This window comes from Aethalodelphis obliquidens, unplaced genomic scaffold (assembly GCF_003676395.1).
Source record: "Aethalodelphis obliquidens isolate GAN/ISIS:26980383/991018 unplaced genomic scaffold, ASM367639v1 scaffold23, whole genome shotgun sequence".
NCBI lineage: Eukaryota > Metazoa > Chordata > Mammalia > Artiodactyla > Delphinidae > Aethalodelphis > Aethalodelphis obliquidens.
Window position 1 is genome coordinate 12,003,895 of NW_020837967.1, and position 23,339 is coordinate 12,027,233.

The 23,339-nt window shown below is 40.6% G+C and overlaps 1 protein-coding gene and 1 long non-coding RNA gene across 23 annotated transcripts in view; one reads left to right on the plus strand and one right to left on the minus strand.

The window, feature by feature from the left end:
- Positions 1 to 333, minus strand: part of LOC113628324 (uncharacterized) — a 67,256-nt gene extending 66,923 nt beyond the window's left edge. For all 22 annotated transcript variants that reach the window (XR_003436005.1, XR_003435997.1, XR_003436006.1 and 19 more), the window contains exon 1: positions 74 to 333. This is a non-coding gene — a long non-coding RNA (uncharacterized LOC113628324). The remainder of the gene's footprint in view (positions 1 to 73) is intronic.
- A 308-nt stretch (positions 334 to 641) lies between these two features.
- PLXDC2 (plexin domain containing 2) overlaps positions 642 to 23,339 on the plus strand; it is a 416,593-nt gene continuing 393,895 nt past the window's right edge. Inside the window, exons 1-2 of the mRNA XM_027121784.1 lie at positions 642 to 763; positions 1,108 to 1,878. Of these exons, the coding sequence (XP_026977585.1) occupies positions 1,767 to 1,878 (112 nt within the window). The 5' untranslated portion in view covers positions 642 to 763; positions 1,108 to 1,766. The remainder of the gene's footprint in view (positions 764 to 1,107; positions 1,879 to 23,339) is intronic.

Below are 23,339 nucleotides of genomic sequence, written 5' to 3' on the forward strand. Positions count from 1 at the left end.
CTGTTTTCCTTCCTTTCTTTGTATTTACCCCTTTAAAATAAGGTTAACTCTGCGAAATAAGGTGTAAACTTACTGAAAGGGCTGGAAAGGGTTAACGCTGAAGCACTTCCGCGAGCTGGAAAAACAAAAACAAACCAGCCAGCGAAAGCCTGTTAAAGCCCCCGTAGGAAATTCAGTGGGCCTCCTGTTTCCTTAAACTCTCGCTTTCGCTCCCGCTGACACTTTACAAAGCCGCAGCGGCGGGTCCAAGCTGCCGCGCGCCACCTTCCTCCACCCGCCCGGCGGGCCGGGGGTCCGAAGGGGCTTCGCAGGGTCAGTAAGCGAATACGGGCTCAGGTTTGCTTTCTTCACACCCCAGCCGCCGCCGCACACGCCCTCCCGGGAATGGCGAACTGTAATTAACCCTGTAGCGCCCAGGAAGACCCCCCCGGCGGCGAGCGCCCGCAGGGTCGGCCGCTGGGCCGCGATTCCCCGCAGGCGGGCGCGAAGGCGGCCCAGGGCCAGGTGGGTGCGGGCACCGCTGGCCCGACCGCCAGGGGTGCGAGCCGGGTGCGGGCATGGCGCCCGGGCAGCGCAGAGGTGCCGTCCGGCGCTCCCCTCCTAGCTTGGTTTTCTCGCCTTCTCTCCTGGCGCGCCAGGCCGCCGGCTGCCGGGGGGCACGCCGGGCCGGAGTTGCCCTCTCACTCCCCCTTGCCTTGCTCCCCGGGTTTAATCTCTCGGCGACTCCTCTGCCAGCCCCGAGGAAAGTGCAGCCATTGGACAGGTCGGTGCTAGCTGCCGGTTTCGGGGAGGAAGGTGGGAGACGCCTGGAGGAGCAAGGGGGAGGGAAGCGGGGGCGGGGGGGGAATGCAGCGGCAGATCTGGCAAATTGCGAGCTGCCTTCCCTCCCCAAAGTGTGGAGCTGGAGTGCGGGGGAGCGCGGCGGCGGCGGCGCCTCCTCCGCCACCAAACTCCGGGGCTCGGCGGGGCTTGGGGCCACCTCCTCCTTAGCCAGGAGGAACCCTCTCCCGATAGGTTTCAGCCTGACTTTTCCCTCCCCGTTTCTTTCTTCTTCCTCTCTCTCTCTCTTTTTTCCCCCAATACATTTTTCCTGCCTTCGGACCTCAGACTGCTGCAGCCCGAGCCTTCCCGGGGCTCAGCTCTGGGGCTGCTCATCCCTCCGGCTGCGAGCAGGGACGCGCGCCCAGCGTCAGGGCGAAGAAAAGAAGAAAAACTTGTCGGAGGGGTTTCGCCATCCCACAGTAACCCCCTTCCCGCAAACCCAAACCTTCCGCGGGGGCCACCCTAGGACTGGGGAAAGTTCCTTCCGAGCCGACAGCCCTCTTGGATTTGGACAGGCACCCGCGCTGGCTGAGGAATTAGATCTGTTTTGAACCCAGTGGAGCGCATCGCGGGGGCTCGGAAGTCACCGTCTACGGGCACCGGGGTGGCGCTGCTTGTGCGGAAGGGAGAGTTTGCCAGCCCCAGCTCAAGTGGCCTTTCGTCTCCGCAATTGTTGTGTGTCTGGGGTGAGGGCTGCGAGTGTCGTGGCAAGTTGTGAAGAGAGACCTGGAGGTCCGGAGAGGACTGCGCTCCCCTCGCTCTCCCGTCTTCCTCTTCCTGGCTCCCGGGTGTGAAGTCCCAGAGAAATTTACAAAGGCCTCTGCATCCCGCCAAGACCAGTCCTCAGCGTTCGGCCCCGTTGTCCCCATTCCCAGAGGGAGCCCCGGGGCACAGGGTGCCGGAGAAGTACTGGCGGGGAAGGGGAGGGAGGTCGCGGCAGCGGCATGGCGAGGTTCCCGAGGGCCGACCTGGCTGCTGCAGGAGTTGTGTTACTTTGCCACTTTTTAATGGACCGGTTTCAGTTCGCTGAAGGGAAGCCTGGAAACCAAGTCAATGGTAAGATCCACTTTCGCTTCTTGCTTTTGTGCCCAGCTGAAGACCTCTCTGGCACCCCGTTGTTAACCCACTCCCTCCCCACCTATGCCCTTGGCAAAGTTATTGCAATTGCATTTCGACTAAACTTGGTCTTCTCAAATGGGCAGAAGAATGTTGGCTGGATGAGTAGGGTGGTAGGGACTGGGGGTTATCTTAAGGATTTACCGCTTGCTTCACCTGAGCGGCTGGCAGGGAGTGGTACTGACTCCCCGGACGCGCCCAGAGAGGGCTCTGGGGTTAGAGCAAACCTTACGCTGATACCTCGCCCAGGAGCTGGCAGCCTGGGCTGTGTCCTCCCCGGCCCCTCCTCCTTCTCTGCTGCTGGGGTAAACTAAGGGAGTGCGCGAAGGGGGCGGTAGGGGGTGGACGTGGTGGCAGCCGGGGATTGCAGAGCTCCCCTCTGCTGGAGAAAATTCCCTGGGGCCGCACCTTCCTCCCCCGAGGCGATCCCCACCTCTGCTCCCTCTTGCTGTCTGGGGCTGAGCGGGCGCTGGAAGTGGGGCGGGGTGGGTGCGGCGGGACGCAGAGGAAGGAAGGAGGTGGCAGAGGTGGGGCGGGCGCCCCTCTGGAGACCAACCACTGGCTCCATTGTCCTCCGCCGGCCGGCTTCTCAGACAGGCCTGAACGTGCAGGGCCACCTCCGAGTGGCCTGATATTGCCCCCACGCGGAGCCCCGGCCCCGCACGTTCCCAGGGGTGGCTGTTCCAGCCAGGTGCGCGTCCCTCCGGAGCCGCGCCCCGCGGAGCGAGCGCGGAGCCGGCGACGCCGCCCTGGGCGCGCCGGCTCCTCCTGGCGAGGCGCTGCTGAGCCGGAGGTCCAGCTGCCTTCCGCACCCTGCCCACTGTGAACCGGGCGCCTGCTCCCCATTTCTGCCCCCTGGGAAGAAATGGATAGACTTCGAGAGGAGGTGAATGAGCAAAGACACTTACAGGGAAAAGAAAAAGGAAATAAAACCTTGCTGATGAGGCTAATCAAGGTTTTGTTTTGTTCTGTTTTAATCCTGAGGAGGGGAAACGGTAAGTGGCTCCTCAGGAAATCTACTGGCGTCCGCAAATGTCAAACCTGCCAGTCGCACATGGAAGGCTAGGGAGAGCACCTGGGGATTCCAGGTGAGGTGAATCTTGAAGGGAAGTCCTTGAATGAAATGTTACCGAGCTGAGACAGCCGAAACACTGTGTCTGCCCCTGGTGTAAATTCTTATGGAGAAAACACAGATTCTGACTCTGCTCCAATTTATGATTGGAGGGTGTGTGTGTGTTGGGGGACGGGGGGAGGGCAACAAGATGACAACACTTTTAAAGCTGTGAATAAAACGCAAGTTTCCTGGATGTTGATTTGTCTTTATCACATATAATGGGTTCTGCATAGATGGACATAGGTTGTTCTTGACTAGGTATTATTTATATCAATAGATCATAACTTCTGTGTATTTCTCTGCTACATTTCATTGGTAAACAAAAAGACTTTTACTCGTCTGGGAAGCTGCACATTTATTTTAAGAAGTGCAACAGTAGTTTTCATGGACATCTTCATGAAATAAACAAATGCTTAAAGAAAGCAATTTACTTCTTTCCAAAGGAGGTTAGAGAGGTGCGTGTGCCAAAAATGCATCCCAAGTTGTTTATTTGAAAACCTCTTCGGCACTGGGAGTAAATAATGCATTTACAGTAAAAAAATAAAAGGTCAGCAAATGTTTATTTTTTTCCTGAACTTTTTTCATTAATAATATGTTACTGAGAAAAGAACAATACATACAATAAGTTTACTATTCTGAGTTCTCAAATTGAGGATAAAATTTACTCCACTCTAAAACTGAACAGATAGTTAAAAGCCTTTGATTTGGGGAATATGAAATACGTAAATTGTTCAACATAGAGCTGCAGGTATTATAAACCAGTATTTCTGGTGGAAAACTGCTCTAGAAGCCCACATCTTTACAGGATTGAGTAAAAAAGGAATAGTTTTATACTTCTCAGCAAATTTTTTGAGATTTATTACAAAATGAAGTAACTTCTTTCCTGGTTATGAGTCTGCATTAATTTTATTAAATAATCTTGGAATTAAATGGTTAGGCTACTGTAATACCTAAAATACAGCAATGAAATGGAAGAAAAAATATAGTTTCCTTTGTAAAATAGTCTAGCTAAAAAGTTCAATACAGGAACTTTTTTAAAAGTCCGACAGTCTTGGAATTCGGCATGTAGCAATCAGGATTTTTTTACAGACATTTTGGCGGGGGTGGGGGCAGGGGAGTCTGATTTCATAAAGGACATTTTTTATGCATTCCTTTAGAAATGCTGCAGTTGACTTTGTTGCCACCAGAGGGCAGAGAAACCACTAATTTCCTTCCCATTCTCTCCCAAACCTGAGATGAGTGATCCTCAATATTTTCTTTTCTATGTGCAGTATTTTTTGATATTTCAACTTAACGTTCGTAAATGAGTGGCAATTTAAAACAATGAGAGTTTATTATATTTCCCATTTGCGTTGAAATTATTTATTCATTTAATATTTATATAGTACTCCCTACATGTAGACTTACACCTTGAATACATTCGTGTGGTGTGATAAGTACAGTGGAAAACCCCAAGTACTCTCTTTCGCATCACTGTTGGCAATTATTAACACGTTGTGGAATTTTCAAGAATATACTTTAAAATTATCTCTCTTGTGATTAAAAGTTCATTATATAGTGAATTTTCTTTTAGGATTGAATGTATTCTGTGTATATCTGAAAAGTATTTGCCCACACTAAATAGTATATCTCAACCAATGTTTAGAGAAAAATAAGCTTAGAATAATGTTAAATTTTATAAATCTCAAATCATTTCCATATTGTTATACATTCATCTTTATATCCTGAACTGATTGTAAAACAGTTTAGTAACAATGTCAAAGGAGAAAGATGCAGTCATATCTTGTAGAATTCTAAAATTTAAATCAGGAGAAAAGGCCTAAAATATGTAGTTATATTTTGGCCTGATTATTGCTCTTAAATGTGATTTAATGCAACAAGGAAGTTCGTTACCACTATAGAGAGAGCAATAATAGTTTAGGACCCCAAGGAATTTTCACTTTTTAAACTCTCTAATATTGCCGTGTTCTAGAAACAAGTAGTTTATTTTTAGCAGATCGTTTACATTTAGTTGTTTTTCTAGTTGGATATTTTCCTATTATTTTCTGCTTTCATTAGAGTTAAAAAACTTACTTTGAAATATTACTAATTTGTGGAGTTTGCTATAAGAGTATCTCTGTTGAGACATACTGTCACTAGTACAAAATTTCTAACTATATGCAGACATACCTGGAGCAAGAGATTAAGACAGAGGGTTAATTCAAGCAAATATCTCTATAAAACGGACATGGGCCAGATTATTAGAAAATCACAGGTTTTTAAAAATCAATGACTCTTGACTGCATACAGAAATTTTTGAAATATAAGATGTGAGAGGCTCTTTCCTTTAGAGGATAGATAGAAGTTGAAGCCTGAGGTTGGGTAAGTTTGGAATGAGACATAACTGTGATCTAGAACACTTAATTCAGAAATAAGGTTTGAAATTCATGGTTGTTTGCAGAGAGATTTGGGATTATTACAGTTAGGACAATTTGTGCATTTCTTAAGTTTGATCTTTGGAAGCAGGTTCTTATCAAGGAGAATGTGCCTGAGTAAAACTTAGGAATGGAAAATACTGATTTCCTCCCCAGAGATTTCACCTCTGCAAGAATCACATACCTTCATGCAGAGATGTAGATACTATGGATTCTTTTCAATAGTTTTGGTTTCAGTTTTTTGCTTCCTAAAAGGTATCTCCTATTGTAGAAACAGTATATTTATGAAGATGAATGAATTGGTCAACTGTGACCATGAGATCCAAAGTCTTGAGTTGGTTCCCCACTACATTCAGTACAGTCTCTTCACCATGGCCATTACCATGAGGCCTCAGACTGCCTTCCCACCTCCCCCTCCCCGGCGTGTTTTTAACAGTCTAGCCAAATGAGGCTTCTTGATGTTCCCAGAGTGTGTACCAGGCGCTACCACCTCCATGCCATGCCTCCTGCCCTTCCTTCCCTAACCCATCTCCACCCATCCACCTTCTACTTTTTCTTACAAACTTATCTCCAGTGACACGGTTCACAAAAGGATGAGGTGTCTCAGAACCCTCCGAGAACTCTAGGCCTTTTTTAAGGCACTGGTTGGACTCTGCTTGGTATCGTAGGAGTTTGTTTCCTTCTCATTTCGGCATCTCTTTTTCATATATTCTTTTAGAACATATCAGGCTCTGCTGTCATTCACTTGTGAATCCCCTGTGGCATCTACCACACAGGCATGCAACAAATAGTTGTCGCACTGACTGAACCGACTGGAATTACAGTGCAAGCTGGACTGTTGACTAGACTGTCACCTTGGGAGACTTTCATACTTCTTGCTCTATTTATGACTTTCTTCCATAAGTAAGATGGCAATGAAAATACAGTGGGCTTCAGAGAACAATAGTTTGAAATGAGAGAATAGGATCCAGAGGCCTGTCCTAATGGTTCTGCTGGGTGATATTTACCTTAAACCTTCTGTTAATAGATAGAACTTTCAAAAAGTTCATTCCGCCATTCTGCTATACTTCTGGCTTCTGACTGTATTTTCAGAAACCAGAAGTACTTAATCTAATACCTTAAAGTACAGTGTGTGTATATATATGTATATGTGTGTATGTGTACATAATATGTATATATAGTGGTGGTGCTCTATTTTCAGTGGAGACAAACACTACTAAATAAGTTTAGTTCTTTGTGAAATTACTTTTGAACTGAATTGTGCTTAGGCCGCATGCCATTAACCTGCACTGAAGGTGGCTTTAAAAATATAGTCTCCTAAAACTTGTTATGGTGGCTGTTATTGGGGGAGGTGGTATGGTGCAATGCATTGCACAGTATCTGCTCCCCAAGTAACAGAGAGAGACAGACAGACACAGAGAGAAAGATCTTGTGTCTTAATAACAGATATAGCTGGTCTTCTTCTGCACTGGTTTGTTTGCATCTTCTGGACATTATAAATAGTGACCAGAAACATTGCTTTTAAAAAATGTGGTTTTTTGAAAGCCCACATCCAACAAGTATATAAACCTTCTGGCCTGCATTTTTTGTACTGGTTTACCTGGGTCTTCATCTTATCTCTCCTACTCTCCTTTAGCTTTGTCCAGCTTTTCTCCCTTAAAATCTTGTATTTGTTGTAGAGATGGGAAATAAGTAAATAAAAAGCAGTCACCATAATACCTAAGGTTGTATATTACAAAGTTGCTTTTCTGCTTTCTTTGAATCTGACTAACTCCAGTCCTTTGCCTTCATTCTGAGCACATATTTATATTTTGCAGAGCTTTATCTCTTCCCAGTATTCCACTCTGAGAAGTCTTTCTTCTTCACTGAGGTTCACACAGGATGTCTTCCCTCACTATCCTCCAGACAATGATTCTGTTCAACTGAGGAAGTTGCTGCAGAATGACAGACTAAGTAGTAATGCTTTTACTAAGACAGTTCCTCCCACAATTTATTGTGTCATATATTGCCTGGCCAAATGAACAGAATAATATCTGAGGAGAGAATAGAATATAAAGTATTCTACATTGTATTGTAACCAGACTTTGAACCCATTGCATATTTTTTCTTTGGCTTGTTTTTATCTTGCCTTCTTTAATTAAAAAGGTGGTAAGATATGGATTGATGGTACAGATATGAGTATTTAAATAGAATTAGAGGTCTTGTCAGGAGCCTGTTAAAAACTGTAGATCTGAACATGGGGTCAGAAACGGTGTGACCTTCCTTGAAATACAGACTTGTAATCCCTTCCTCCAGAGGCCAGCCAAACACATCTAAGCAATAGTAACTCTCCTTTCCCTTCCAAATCAAAATCAGCTGTCCTCACTGTTCCTGCCTCAGGCGTTATAGTAGAAAGTGGCCAGTGATTTTGTCAAGAGAGGGTCATAGAGGCAGGGATGCAGAATGACTTCATTTTACTTTTCTGGAATCTTATGACTTAGTTCCCCTCTCTTCCTCCACCTATTATTTTTCACTCATTAACTGGAAAATTTCCCTAGAATACATATTACTCAAGGTCTCATCCTGCTTAGCTGATTGAGGCTATGAGACTATATAGAGAGACTAATGAGAATTTGCCCTGCAGATAAACTGCATAAGAATCAGAATATTTAAAAGCCAATTTTCTACATATTCTACATTTTCTACATATTCAGTTTTCTACATTTTCTACATATTGGAGTGTTCAGTGGTAGGAGAAGTCTACATAAAACTGATAAATTCTCTCTCAGCTTGCTGCTTGGTAGGTACACCCTGGTTTATTTAGATGAGGATAATGTGTTCTTTGGTCCAGTTGGAGTATGGAGCATTCAACATGCAATGATGTTTTTTAGATAGTAATAATATCCTCTGTGTTTATATGTATCTGTTTGTAGCAGTAGCTCCCAACTTTTTCTCTCTGAAACTGTAATTTGGACCCAATAAAATATTTATTTCCCTAAACCCTAAAAGGGAAGTAAGACAGGCAGAATTTATCATTTTGCAATGTGGAATTCGTAAGTAATAATGATTTTCAAGATGTAAAGTAGTCCTGTAGGTGCATTTAGGGTATAGCTCATGCTAAGTCTGTATACATTAACATACATATTTGCATAATTCTCTCCAAGATACAACTTAGACTGCAGCTACCACTGACCCCATGAACCTGATTATTCAATTGGTATATTTTTGTTTGTTTGTTTAAAAGAACCCATTGACCTTACTGCTGGCATAGCAGTATCTGACTTCTTTTGGTTGCCCCCTCCCCTTCTCCTTTTGTTATCCATTTCCTTCAATACATTGAAAAAGGATCTATGAAGAAATTACATCAGTGTAATCTGCATTGCAAAATATTCATGAAAAAGTATATATGAAGTAATTTTTGCTATACTAACTCATATTTTAAGTGCACATGGGTTCCTGATATTTAAATGAATCCTGTTCTGAACTTTTGATTAAAAAAACCTCTCAATTATTTTGCTAGGCTATAGTTTTATGTTTAAAATTAGCTCTAGTGACTACATATGCATACTTCTTTCAAGAATTATATCATCTGATATTAGCTATTTATTTATATTAAGTGAAGTATAGTTGACTGATATTAGCTATTTTAATTGTGACTTTTTAGTATTTATATTTCCTGGGAATATACACCTATAATTACTTTTTTTTTTTTTTGGTAATTTAGTCCTTTTAGTAGACAATCAACTTGTCCTAACTTTATGTCACTAATTGGTAATCTACATATTTTGAATCTATTTTAGTTTCAATTATTTACAATTTTCTGTATTCGAAGAAACAAGAATTGAACTAAAAGGCATATTGCAGTGTATTTGCATTTTTGTTCTTTGGTTCTTGTTTGTTTGGAGAGGGAATAGAGAGGGTCATTTGAGTTTTTGTCACACAACAAAAGTTTAAAGAATATTTTAACACCTATTTGAAGGCTCTGAATGCCCCATAAAAATAAAGTTGACTTGTAAGGTTAAAAAAATGCCATTTCACATTTTAGTTTGAAAGTGTTCTTGCTGTATTATAAAGATGTTGCTCAATGTTTTATTTTCATATGCTGATATAACATCATAGGATATTGTATATCTTGCATAATATATCTTATCTGTTTTATAATTTGAATTTTAAAATTTTGCATAGTTTTCTAAATGCTTAATTCTTTTATTCAAATTAAATGGATTTTATGAAAGCTTTTAGTTTGACATGAAGTATGTGTAAAAATATTTCCTGTATCAGAATATTATAGTAATATTTGTAAATATGGCAAGACTTGCAAAATATTTATAAATATGTTGTGAAACAATTTTGATTGAGGCTAAATTGTCACTTATTATTTTGTGCACATGTATTACATGTAATTGTGTTGCTCTTAATTTTCCCAGTCGATTTATCCCACAATTGATTTATCCAGTCTTCCAGTTATTTTTCCACAATTGGTTTATCCAATATTCCATCAACAAAAAAACAGTACTTTTTTTTTAATGGAATAGTGGCATGTTATTTTTACTCCTGTTTTATTGAGATATAATTGATATATAACACAGTGTAAGTTTAAGGTGTATAGCATAACGAGTTGACTTCCATACATCATGAAATGATGACCACGGTAAGTTTGGAGAACATCCATCATCTCATATAGACACAAAATAAAAGACAAAGAAAAAAACTTTTTCCTTGTGATGAGAACTCATGATTTACTCTCTTAAGAACTTTCACATATAATGCACAGTAATGTTAATTACGTTTATCATGTTGTATATTACATCCCTACTACTTATCTTACAACTGGAATTTGTACCTTTTAACCACCTTTGTCACCATACAAAGATGTTACATTATTATTGACTATATTCCCCAAACTGTACATTTCATCCCTGTACTCATTCATTTGGTTAACTGGAAGTCTGTACCTCTTCATTTCCCTCGCCTGTCAGTGCTGTTTTGAACATTGGTGCTGTGAATATCCTTACGTGCATCTCTTCATGTTCATATGTGGAACTTCTATTTAGAGGTAGAACTCATGGGTTATTGGGGCTGTGAATGTTCTGCTTTAAAATATAAAGCCTGGGATAAGCCCTGGTAGATCTTCCGAGATAAAGTACTTCCAAGATAAAGGCGTGTGGGACCCTGATAATTATCCCTGTGCAGATATCACAGTCTTAATTACTTTAGCTTATAACAAGTCTTTATGTCTGGTGGGACAAAGCTGTCCTCCTTCTTCTTGATCTTCAGAAGTGTCTTGGCTATTCTACAAGGCTCTTTGCTTTTCCGTATCTATTTTGAAATAAACTTTTCAGGTTTCGCTAAAAACTCTGTTGAACTTTTGATTGAAATCACATTATATCTCGGGGTCATTTGGTAAAGATTTCAATTTTTAAACAACTTGGAGATGATGTAATTTCTTTTCTACAACAGTTAAAAGCCAGAACAAGTACCACTGCGCTTCCTAACAAATTGTTAATAGCGGTTTTTTGGCAAGTGACCTTTTTTCATTGAAATGATGTTGAGTGCTAGTGCTGTTTTCCTGATCACATCATGATACTAACCATACATCTAATTGTTTCTTAGGCAATACGAGGGGAAAACGATAGGTTAATTAAAATGAACAACTCAACTAAGGAAAAGAATGTTAATTCCTAACTTCTTAGAAACTACCACAAATGACAGGTGATTGCTAGGTAAATAAACGTGGAAATGACAGTTTTACAGGGTCATTCTAGTAACCTGTCTCTGGACCAGCATAGCAGTACCAAGCAGGACTTTCAATTTGCCGCTTCATAAGAATCAGCTCTGATGAGAACGGTGAAATCCTCTGGATTTAGGATTCTCCTTCGTGTTTGCTCTTTAGCTAATTAATATCAATTCCATGGCCGATCTACATTGAACGAGAGTACACTTTACAAATTGCTACCATTTAAAGGTAATAGATTTATGATTTTATTTAGACTGTAGGCATTTATAAATTAAAGGTTTGTAATTTGCTTGATTTGAAATTCCTAACTTCATCTCTGTCTCAGCACAGTTTATAAGTGGCCATTGCTCTGAACTCATGCATACTGATTTGGATAGTTTTTAATCAGGAGTAAATGGACAAGCCAGGCAGGCTGTTTCATTTCTTTGTTATTTAACCTTCGTTATCTTTTTTAACATCTGTGTTCATTTCAGATATTTTTAAAAACAAGCATGATTCAAAGTCATTTGCAGATGATAGGCTCATTGTCTGGACATTGCAAAACAGCTTTACGCAGGAAGCCAGATTTGTGCAATCTCAGTTTTGTCAAGCTGTTTTTAGAAGAGCCCTTTGTAAAATAGGCACAGCCAATAAGAAGCTGATTTTTCTGAAACCAAGACCTGATGTCTGACTTGAGACTGCCTTTCTGTATCCCCAGTTCCCTTATCCTCGCTCTGGCAGGCACCATCATTTCTAGCCTAGTTCATTTCAACAGCTTCCCACCTTCCCTCCAACATAGTCCTGCTGGAATCCCTTCTTCATTCCATGGCCTGAAAGATCTTTCTGAAATGAAGATCTGTGTCACTCCTCTGCTGAAAATACCTTCCTGTCTTCCTAAGGGTCTCGCCCTAGAGGTCAAAGCCCTCAGTAACCTGGTCCTGGCTTACCTGTCCAGGTTCAAATGCATCACTTCCTCCGTTATACTCTCCCAAGTTTCCCATACTCTCTTTCCCCAAGAAACTGCACCTGCCATTCCCTCTTCTTGGAGCACCCTTTCCTCCTCCTCTTGGCTATTTGTCCTTCAGGTCTCAGCTTCATCTTGATTTTCAGCATTATTGAATCATTTCTCAGTGTTTCTCTGCCAGGTCCACGTCTGAGATGAGTACCTTGCCAAAGTGCACTCTACACCTCTTCATCCTGTCACTTACCGTCAGTGGTGTAACAGCCCTGCCTGCACTGGACTGTGAGCTGCCCAGGACAATAGGCTGTATGGGACTGATCACCACTGTATCACTAGCTCCAAATACAGGAAGCCCTCTTTGAAAATTCGTAGAATGGAGGAATCTGGTCAGTGTTCCACTTGGTATGATGGTACTACGTTTGTTCAGATTTATCACTCAGGCAAAGAGTTTTGTTTGTACCTTATTTCTACATATTTCTTTGGGCAGAATTTCTCAGTCATAATTTCTTTAACATGATGCCTGAGATTTAAATGCCCATGATTAAAATGTGTAGAGAAACCAGAGACTGAGTGACTTCAGAGTAAGGGAATTTGTCACATGCGTTTGTGAAGAACTGAGAATTCATTTACAAATGGTGGTTTAAGAATGATCAAGTCACACAGTAAGCTGGGAAGGACAGAGAAAGGGATACTTTAATGATTTATAATACAAAAACTTGAATTGTCTGGTAAAGTATTAAAATACATTCATTTGTTTCCTTGGAGAGAATTCCATAGTTACAAAAAAGATGTATGGATAAACAATGAATGAAATAGAAATTAGAGACTGAACTATGAAATTTGCGTGAACAGCTTTCCAGGTATTTCAAAGCTAAAGATGCAAACTGGGAAATGTTCCCTGAAATTAGATACTTACAAGAGTTCCAGATACAAACCACTGGGCGGCCTTTGAAACATTTTTTCAGCGAAAGAGTATTAAATGTCTCTTAATACTGCATACATCATAGCTTTTGTCAGGTCATTAATCTGTACCCAGAATGTGAGTTAACCCATTGATGTGAGTTAAGTCTTTCTGAGGTCTTGAACATGACCTACTTGCTGAAGTTTTAGTCAGAATTTTTCATATACTCAACGACTTGTATTTGTTACTCTCCAAGCACATTTTTCTCACCTTGCCTTTTTATTTATTGCTTCTCTAGAAACACTCTCCCAAGCTCTTCCTATATTCCACATTAATTTTATGGAGTGAACATCTAATAGTGTCATCTGCTCAGTATCTCTTACCCCCTTCTTCTGGTAACAGTACCTTCTCATTATTTGGGAATGTTCAGTCTTTTAGAAACAGCACCTCACCATCATTTAGGAATGTCATCTGTCTGACTCTATGTTGTTCACCTGGGCCTTTTATCATAATGTCATGCTTCTCCAGACAGTTCAGCATGTGTCCCAAAGGTGGATACTCATAATAACCTTTCATCTTGGACCTCAGGCCAATTAATTCTTGCCTAAATGTTATCTACACATTCTAGAAGAGAGAGGGTCTTTTTAAAAAAATTATTCTGGGGGTTGCTGCGTTGGGAAGATATACATTTAAAGCCATCTACAGATAGTCTTAGACTTTCTGATAGCATAAAGCAGAAAATTACTGTTTTTAGTTGAGATGTATTACTTGCCACTGAAAGAGTCTTGTTTCCAATTATATTGTCACAGTTTTCAATTATATTTTTATGTGAATAATTATTTGATTGAGGACTATTTCTCCTACTAGATTGTAAACTCTGTGAGTGCAGGAACCCAGTTTGTTGTACTGTTTTGTTTTCTTAGCACTTTTCAGAGTGTTTGGAATACAGAAGGTACTCGATAAGTATTTGTTAAATGAAATTTTTGAGTAAGTTCATTTGGGAGGTGTCCTTTCAGTGACCGTTGAAATAATTCAGTGCTTAGACATTAGGTGAGATTTATCAGATGAGTCAAAAGTTGCAACTGCAATCGATTTTTCCCTGTTGGTTTTCTTAAGTAATTTTTTGTCCCTTTCTCATTTTACAAATTAAATTCTCTTACCTGGGTCTTATTTTTCTACTCTTCCTTCATGTTTAATTTGGTGTCTTCCTTTTATTTTCCCTGCAGTTCCTATTATTTTATTTTTCTTATGGATCTAGATATACGTTCCAGGAAGTAGAAAGGAGAAAACCTTAACATGTCATAGCTTTTGTCAGCCCATTAATCTGTACCCAGGATTAAGAGGCAAAAAAGTGTTAAGCAGAAAATAGTTGATCCATGGCCAGTTATTCATTTTATTTTTATTTTTTTAAAAATTTATTTATTTATGGCTGCGTTGGGTCTTCGTTGCTGCATGCGGGCTTTCTCTAGTTGAGACAAGCGGGGGCTACTCTTCGTTGCGGTGTGCGGGCTTTTCGTTGCGATGGCTTCTCTTGTTGCGGAGCACAGTCTCTAGGCACGTGGGCTTCAGTAGTTGTGGCACGCGGGCTCAGTAGTTGTGGCTCGCGGGCTCTAGAGTGCAGGCTCACTACTTGTGGCGTGCAGGCTTAGTTGCTCCGCAGCATGTGGGATCTTCCCGGACCAGGGATTGAACCCGCGTCCCCTGCATTGGCAGGCGGATTCTTAACCACTGTGCCACCAGGGAAGTCCCATTTTATTTACTTAATACTTTTTTATTGGGATTTTCCAAATCATTAAAAATTTAAAAAGAAAACAAGAATGGTAAGATTATATTTCAGCATAACACCAAGCATATAGTAGCTTCTCAATTTAAACTTGGTTGACTTACTTATTGAATAAAGGCCCCCAAAGTCTGTTTTACTTCTAATTTTAAAATTCATTGACTCATTCCTCTATCTATTCACTTATTCAATAAGTAATCAATTTTTTAAAAAGTGAATGGAGGAATAAACCGATGTCTTTATTAGAAGTGAAATAGGCTTGTGTAGGTTAATTGGAAACCTAGCCATTCTATCTCACATTCTTACCTGTAAGTTGGGGACTGCCATATGTTACACATTTATGTGTGATGCATGCTTAAAATATATGACATTTCCATGGTATGATTGAAATCCATTTATAAAGTTCTGTTCGCCTAGTAGTTTTCATATTAGTTCAGCTGTTCCTCCAATAGGATAATTTTAGTTGGAAGATATTTTTGTCCAATCAGTTTAATTTCATAATTCACTGTTTTAGATAAAAGTAAAAAACGGTTTCTATTCTTAAGTGATGTGATCTACAGGGAAACACGGACATGGACATAGCAGGAGTCTAGTAGGAGAACTACGGCAAGGGTCTGGCAGGGGTGGGCTTGGGGGAAGGCTCTCTCAGGGAGACAGCATTTGATTGCCTTACGGTTGTTAAAGGAAGCTTCTGATGCCAGACAGCCGTGGCTTGGGTCCAAACCTTGGCTCACCATTCACCAGTTGAGTGGCCTTGTACGAAAATATTAACTCCTGGAGCCTCCATTTCTTCATCTGTAATAAGGGAGCAGAATTACTTATCTGCAGTGACAAATTTCTGTTCTTTGCAGGTTTGGTGGGGTTGCCACAGAAATATAAGGAAGTGTGGAAGCGGTAGGTTGAGGGAAGACTGTAAACAAGGGGAAAAAAGTAGGGCAGAGCCAGGGAAGGAGTTCTCCGCAGAATGGTGAGCAGACTGAGGAGGCTTTCAGCACTAATTTAAGATACTAACTACCGAGGTACCCGTGTTTCCAACTGCCTGAGATAAAACCATGTCATCTTTGGTACAGTAATAATCACACACAGTGGTACTGTTGCAGGTGTAGGAAGAATTAAGGCCAGTTAGCACTTTTGATGGCCACGTGAGCATCAGATGGCATGTAGAGGCCCCTCGGACGGGCTTCGACTTGCAGGACTAGGTCCTGGAATACAAAGCACTGCTCTTTTTCTCAGTCCCCCCTTTCACTCAGCCGTAGCCTAGGGGAGGCTTTGGATTTGAATAACATTATTCCAATAAAACGTACATTAAAAGAACACTCAAAGGATTTATTTTTAACAAACTCATGTTGTGTAAAGTGAGATGAAGCTCCCAGAAACAGTTTTCTTTTCTCGGCCTGTGCTGAGGACCCGAAATAAAATTCTACTGTGTCATCTACTTTGAAGCAAGAAAATAATTCTTTGACCTTATTAACATACTTGGCCATTGACTTTAGAGAGTCATGTTTTGGGTTGAGGTCATGTGTCTTGGAAACTATCAGTATTAAAAGGAGGAGCAGTGGTCACCGACGGCCTTTCTGTTTGAAACCTTGTGGAACAGAGGTGGTAAAGAGACAGAGTGTCCAGGTTCAAACAGACCGGACAGGCAGGCCCCTGGTTAGACCAACAACAGCAAGAAGTCATTAAGAGTGTGTGTGGGCATGTGCATGCCTGTGTGTGTGTGTGTGTGTCTGTGTGTGTATGTGAAGGTATAGGGGTTACAGAGGCAGAGGAACAGGAATGCCAAAGGGGGCCTGAGAGAGAATTGCTGAAGAGAGGTGGGTGGGCTCTGAGGACCAAACCAATATACGATGTCTCTGTGCGTGTGTAGGGCATAGTGCTTAGGGTACCATTTTAATACATGTCTGCTGTTACAGTGTTCGCTCATATAATCAAAAGTGAATACAGTTTTTCAAGATACCCAGATTACACAGTTGGATTAGCCTATAAACTGGAAGAAACTGGCTTAATTATATTATGATTAATAGGAACAAGGAGTTGTTCCATCACTCTCAAACAACACCACGAATGTGTCTTATATTATGCATTACATTGAAATTAATATGCCATGAAGTTGGTGTTGATGAAGTTTAGTTTGCAGAATTATTTATTCATTTAGCAAACATTTGCTAGATGTATTCTATGTGCCAAGCATTGTGCTGTAAAGAGAGAAAAAATATAGTCCTTGCCATGTAGGGGTTACAGTGCATTATTCAAAATAGGAAGGTAAAGAGGTAATGCTCAGAAAATGTGGGGTGAGAGAAAGAGGGAGGCCCGAGGAGGAGAGGAGAAATGCGCTATGGATGAGAAAAAAAAGGACTATAGGATTTAGATTAAAGGGTCAGGGAAGGCTTCCTGGAGGAGCTGTTTCAGTCTTGCTTTGAAGTGAGAGTGAGATTTAGGAGACTGGAGAAGATAGAAATACATTCCAAACAGAGAGAATAGCCTGGAGGCAGGAAACAGCATGCTCTCTGGGAACTGCCGTGGCCTGTGGGGAGAGACCGTTGAAAGACCAAGAAAGGTCTCCTCAACCATAGAAGGGTGTTGAACTCTTTCCTAAAGGTTACAGCTGGCCAGTGACAGATTTTTGTCAGCTGAGTGACAAACTCAGATGGGCCTCTAAGGAAGGTCTCTCTAGTATCGGTATGGAGAGCAGATAGGAAGGAACAGACCTGGAGACAGACCAGATTTAGAAACTACTGGATTAATAAGGATGAGAAGTGGTGAAGGCTTCCAGCAACAGGAGAAAGTCTAAGATAATTCCCAAATTCCCCAGGTGCTTTGGGGGATGGAAAGATGAGTTCAGCTTTAGGCTTGTGGAGTATTGAGATGGTTATGGGGCATCCCAGGGGAGATACCAACTCTGCCAGGTGGTAGTCTTGGATGAGATTGAGATGTTGAATCATCAATATATAAGTGATTGTGGAAACCAGCCAAGGAGCATGAAAGGACGGAGAAGAGCAGAGGGTCAAGGTCAGAATCCTAGAGAGGTGGTTTCGGAAGGGTGTCTGGAGGAAGGCGCCCAGGAGGGAGAATGAGGAGAAGGTACCTGGAGAGGGAGGCTGATCTGCTGGAGGAAAAGCAGGTCATTAGAATTGGCAAGGAGGGGCATCTGGGAATTTAGTAAGACTAAAAATTTAGCTGGGGTGGATGAATGAGGGCTTGCTTTTGCCAGATTTCATAAGATAAGTGATGAAAATGTGAGAAGGTAGTAGAGTGGATGAAACTGCAGTCTTTAAAAAAAGCATGTCTGGGAAAGAATTGATGGAGAGGAAGCAGCCAGAGGGGAACCTAGTGGCAAGAGAGGGTTCTGCCAGAATGGGAGATTTGAACCTGCTTGTAGGTGTGGAGAAGCAGCCAGTAGAGAGCTAGGCAGATTGAGAATGTAACTGTGCTATAAATATAGTAAGCTATGTTACAAGTGTTGTCTCTGGGAAGATGATTACAGCTCTCCCAAAATGTAGCTTGACTCACGGAATCCTTTATTATATCACATGTAAGAAAATTGCTGTGGCATCTAATAAAAATTTAATTAAGGCTTGAATGATTTCACATTTATGTAACCTGAAGTCATCAAATCCATGAAACCTCTGAAATAAAATAAAGTTTGTTGGAAAGAGAATTTTATCTTAAGAAGTAGCAGGAGGAAAACTGAATGTTTCATTTATTTTATCAGTTTAGCCTGGGCTACAAAATGTTTGTAACATGATAACGAGGTAAATTACGTTAGAAAAAAGGACATTTAAAATAACTTGTTTAGTTTTCATGCACTTTTGATTTTAAGCCAACATCACACCTGAAGGAAAAGGGAGTAATGACTTCATTGTTCTTTACCAATAGGTAGACCAGGAACTAAAATAATAAACTAAGGAAAGAGAGTTGTTTTTCCTTGCTGTAGTTCATTTTTATGGCTTTCGAGATGAATATTTATGGTGATTAAAAAAGTGCCTGGCACATAGTAGGTACTCAGTAAATAATTGTGAACTATGAGTTTTCTAAACTTTATTTGTATTTAAGCAATCAAGGAAATAAGATCAAAATATTTTTTCATAAAAACTTTGGAGCTCTCTTCTCACTAAGAAATGGTGAACTCATAAAGAGGTATTTATTTTCTCCCAATATTGCCTTCAAGGCAGGTTAGAGTTTTATCAACAGTTGTTTTATAAAATTGTTAGAAGACTTTAAAAGGACTGATTGTTATCATCTGTAACATGATACCCGGCAAGACATTCCTGACCAGCTTGAAGTTAAAAAAATAAATAAATAAACTATCGGCCTTACGCAAGTTTGAAATTAAAAACAGGAATAAAGTTAAAACCAATAAAACCTTCTTAGCTGTAGGTTATCTTTCAGGAAAGATTATAAATTTGTTTCTTTTAGTAATTGGAACATTGCTCCATGCCTTCAGTGTGTGTATGTGTGGGGGGGGAAGGGACAGGGGAAATGAGTGAATGGGGAAGAAAGTGAAAGATGAAAAATGACATGGCTTAGGTTGGGTTCTGATAATTTAATGGTATTTGTGGATATACCATAAGGTAGTTACTTAGTAGACCAAAACAACAAAATGCAAAATTAGTGAATTTGTTTCATAAGACATGCAGAAATGCTCATGTGATTATAAATGTACCTCCATCTACAGTGATCCTTCAGCTTGTAACTGAACTTGTTAGGTCATTTATCATTGTTCGTCGATATAAGTGGCTTTGTCATATGCTTTCCTGTAAATCAGAAACACATGTCTCTCCTTTTTGTTTTTTTTTAAATTTCTTGTTCACTTAAAACTCTTTAATATTTAACCTGACAAGATATTAGTAAAAAGTCATCAGCATAAAACCATTTAGTCTTTCTATCACTTGTATTTTGGTAAAACAAGAAGAAAAAAATAGTTATAATTCAGTGAATTTATGTCACTTTTTCTTAGTAAAACTTCCAGGCTCTAAATGCCCACTTGCGTGTCTAGAATAGGTGATGTAATGCTTTGTTAATCTATAAAATAATTAAAACAGCACAAATTTTTGATATTTTACGTATTTTTTGGTTAACTTTGGCTCGGTAGTGTTTTCTAACACGTAATAATAAATACAGCATTTTAAATTTGTAATCAAGTATATTTAAGTCCAAATAAAAAAGACAAATCAGCTTGTTAGCCTCCTTAACTTAATGGAGGTTTTGAACCAATTTTGAGAAGTGTAAGGTCAAATGACCTTAAGTCAATTATTTAATCCTATAGAGCAAAGATTGAAATATCAGACTGATATAAAACAACTCAACTCGCAGCTTCCATCACTACCAGAGGGTCCTCTGTGAGGTCTTGTCACAGTCCCTTGCCCTTTTTCTGAGTTCCTGCATATGTATTGGGCGCACCTGTTAATCTGCTGATCAGTTGTACATTTCACTTAATAATTGCTGCCTAAGTCTTGTTTCTCTGGCGTTTGCTCACCATTTTGCAAGGAGGGACGCAGGCATCCAGCCGAGTCAGTACTTGTGAACTGATTTACTTTTCCCTAACCCTGGAGGTTAAGGGACTCTATATTCTTCCGTTTTCAACAATAGCAGTTTGGAAAGAGTGAACTGCAGAGCTGACTTTGGTTTGCCCGCTGCTGGTTCTTTCTCCTCTTCTGCCTCTGGGCACTCCTGTAGTGGGCAGAGGTGTCCCCTCCCACCACGTGCTGGGTCTGCGTCACAAGTGGAACCCATGAGTGGTGCTGATTGGTAGCCGGGATGAGGGAGTCGGATATGGATCTCAACTCAGCCCCACCATTTCTTGGGCTGTCAATTGAGCACCAGCGTCATTGTTCTTCTTAGTTTCTTTCAATAATGCACCAAAGGGTTATTGGAAGATTTAAATGAATAATGTATGCAGACCACTAGCTTTTTTTTAAAGACTACTAGCTTTTGATATAACCCACAACTACAATAATAATAACAACAATAATAGCATCTAATTTAATAAAGTTAGGACTCTTATCAGCAAATGAAATCTAGCTTGTCTCTGCCTTTCTAGTCAGACTTCCTCTGCTTGCCTGGTCCACATGGCAGGACACACAGTGAGTCGCATCTTCAGGCCTCAGCCACTGTGGACCACTCCGGAAGGGCTTAGCCTGATATATTCCCAGTCTGGAGTTTAAAAGTCCTGTCAAAGGACTTCCTCGACCACCTCAGGGCCATGGCCAGGAGGCCGGGTTCCCTTAAACTTTACTTTTGTATAATATGAATGAAATCACAGCGCTCCCTTGTTTAAAGCCTTCCAATGACTTTCCATTGAAGTAAGTGTACAATCCAGTCTCTTTCCCATGGCCCACAAGGCCCTGTGTGAGCAACACACCCCAAGCCCCGCTCCGCCTACCTGTTTGATCTCATCACAAACCACAGTGTTTATTATTCACTTCCTCTCATGCAGGATATGCTTCCCATGCAGGTCCTCCTGTTTCCTTTTTGTTACTCAGGTCTCAGTTCACATGTCATCTTTTAATAGTGGTCTTGCAGACCACCCAGCAGACAGTGGCCACTCTCTGAAATTACCTTTTTATTTTTCCTCCATTAAAACATTTGTTTCTTTATCTTTTCCACATAATGTTCTCTCTGTTGCCATTAGATGGCAGGGACCTGGTCCACTGTTTGTTGCTGGATCCTTAGCTCAGGGCTTGGCACACTGCGGGTTCTCAACCACTTTTCATTTTAGGAACGATCTCTCTTCTTGCAATGCAGATGGAGCCAGACTGGGATTAGGGGCAGCTCCATTTCGGGACGGAGAAGAGAGGATGGTTTGGGTAGGCAAACCAAAGGGCCACTACACACTTACGTGGCACTTTAACCCTAAGAAGAATTTTACCATATAATATTTCATTTAATCTTCATACCCACATCAATATTTTCCCCTAAATTTTAAAATTGTTGTAAAATACACTTGACATAAAATTTACCATCTTAACCATTTTAAGTGTACAGTCCAGGGGTATTAAATACATTTATAATGTGACCACCACCATCCGTCTCCGTAATTCCTTTCATCTTGTTAAAGTGAAACTCTGTACCCATTAAACATTAACTACTGATTTTCCACCCCCAGACTCTGGCAACCACCATTCTACTTTCCGTCTCTATGGTTCTGACTATCCTGAGTACTTCATATAAGTGGAATTATACAGATTTGTCTTTATCTTTTGTGACAGGCTTATTTTACTTTGCATGACTTCCTCAAGGCTCATTTGTACTGTAGCACGTGTCAGAATTCCCTTCCTTTTTAATGCTGAATAATATTCTATCATATGAAATTCCGATTTTGCATATCCGTTCACCCATTGATGGACATTTGGGCTACTTCCATGTTTTAGCTATTGTAAATAATGCTGCTATGAACTTCTTCCCAGTAAGGGAATAGAAGGTCCAGGAGATGAAGAGACTTGTCTAAGATGACACAGATAGTGAGAATAGGTAATGAAACTATGATTCCAAAGTTCAAACTTGGTCTTCTTTCTGCTGTGCCACAGACAGTTATTAGTGAACTTTCTCTCTAACCTGTTCCAATTATTTGTATAAATTTGTGTTCTTGATCATAGTCGAGAAATTATAATTTTCTTGATTTCATATATCCTTAGGTGAACTTTATCTAATTTTTACTATATTAGTATTATAAAACCAATAGCTTATGCCATTTACTTTATAACCTTTTACTCAGGAGCGTAGATATTTTTTGTTCCAAGTAAGCCTTTTTCCAATAAAGAGGTTTACTTATGACATCAATTAAGATTATTATTCACTAAGGATACTGATTGTCTTTGGCTTAGTATTTTTAAAAATTGGTAGAAACGTATTTATCTTTTATGTGCATTTTTTACACTGTAAATTTACTCGTTTCCTTCAGTGATTCTTCATATCCAGAATGGAGAGCAAAATGCAGATGACTCTAGAAAATACAAAAGCCTTCAATTACTCTAGGAGGTTTTTTTTTTTAACCATTAACTACATAATTCAGCTATATACATGCTGCATTTAACGCTGGTGACAAAATTTTGTTATCATTGTTCTGTTTTGGATTTCCAGTGTTAAGATGTATACAATCGCAGCTTGTTCAAATAGCTCCGTTTGAATTATACTTAATTGGAATTTATATTCACGGTCATTTTGTAATTGGGATCCTAGGATAAGTTAATATGATATAATTGCTGATTTTTACAATCTGTTCATTGATTAGAAAAGTGGTGACAAATGCAAACTGGATTGTGGAGATCACTAGTGAATTCTGATGACTCCTGATGTTGTAAATTTAAGCTAAATCTCCTCATAACCAGTGCTTAAGATCTGCTACCTTCAACTTAGAAACAAAGTAGGAAAGTCTAGACTCAGCTCACAGGGGCCTGAAAGATCTGGCCTGCATTTAATTCCCAGTCCCATAATTTACTAATCCTGTGATTTTGGTAACATTGCTTCACCCTCAGTTCCTTGCTTTTCTCATCTGTAAAATTGCAGTGATAATGCTCACCTCAAGATATTTGTGAAG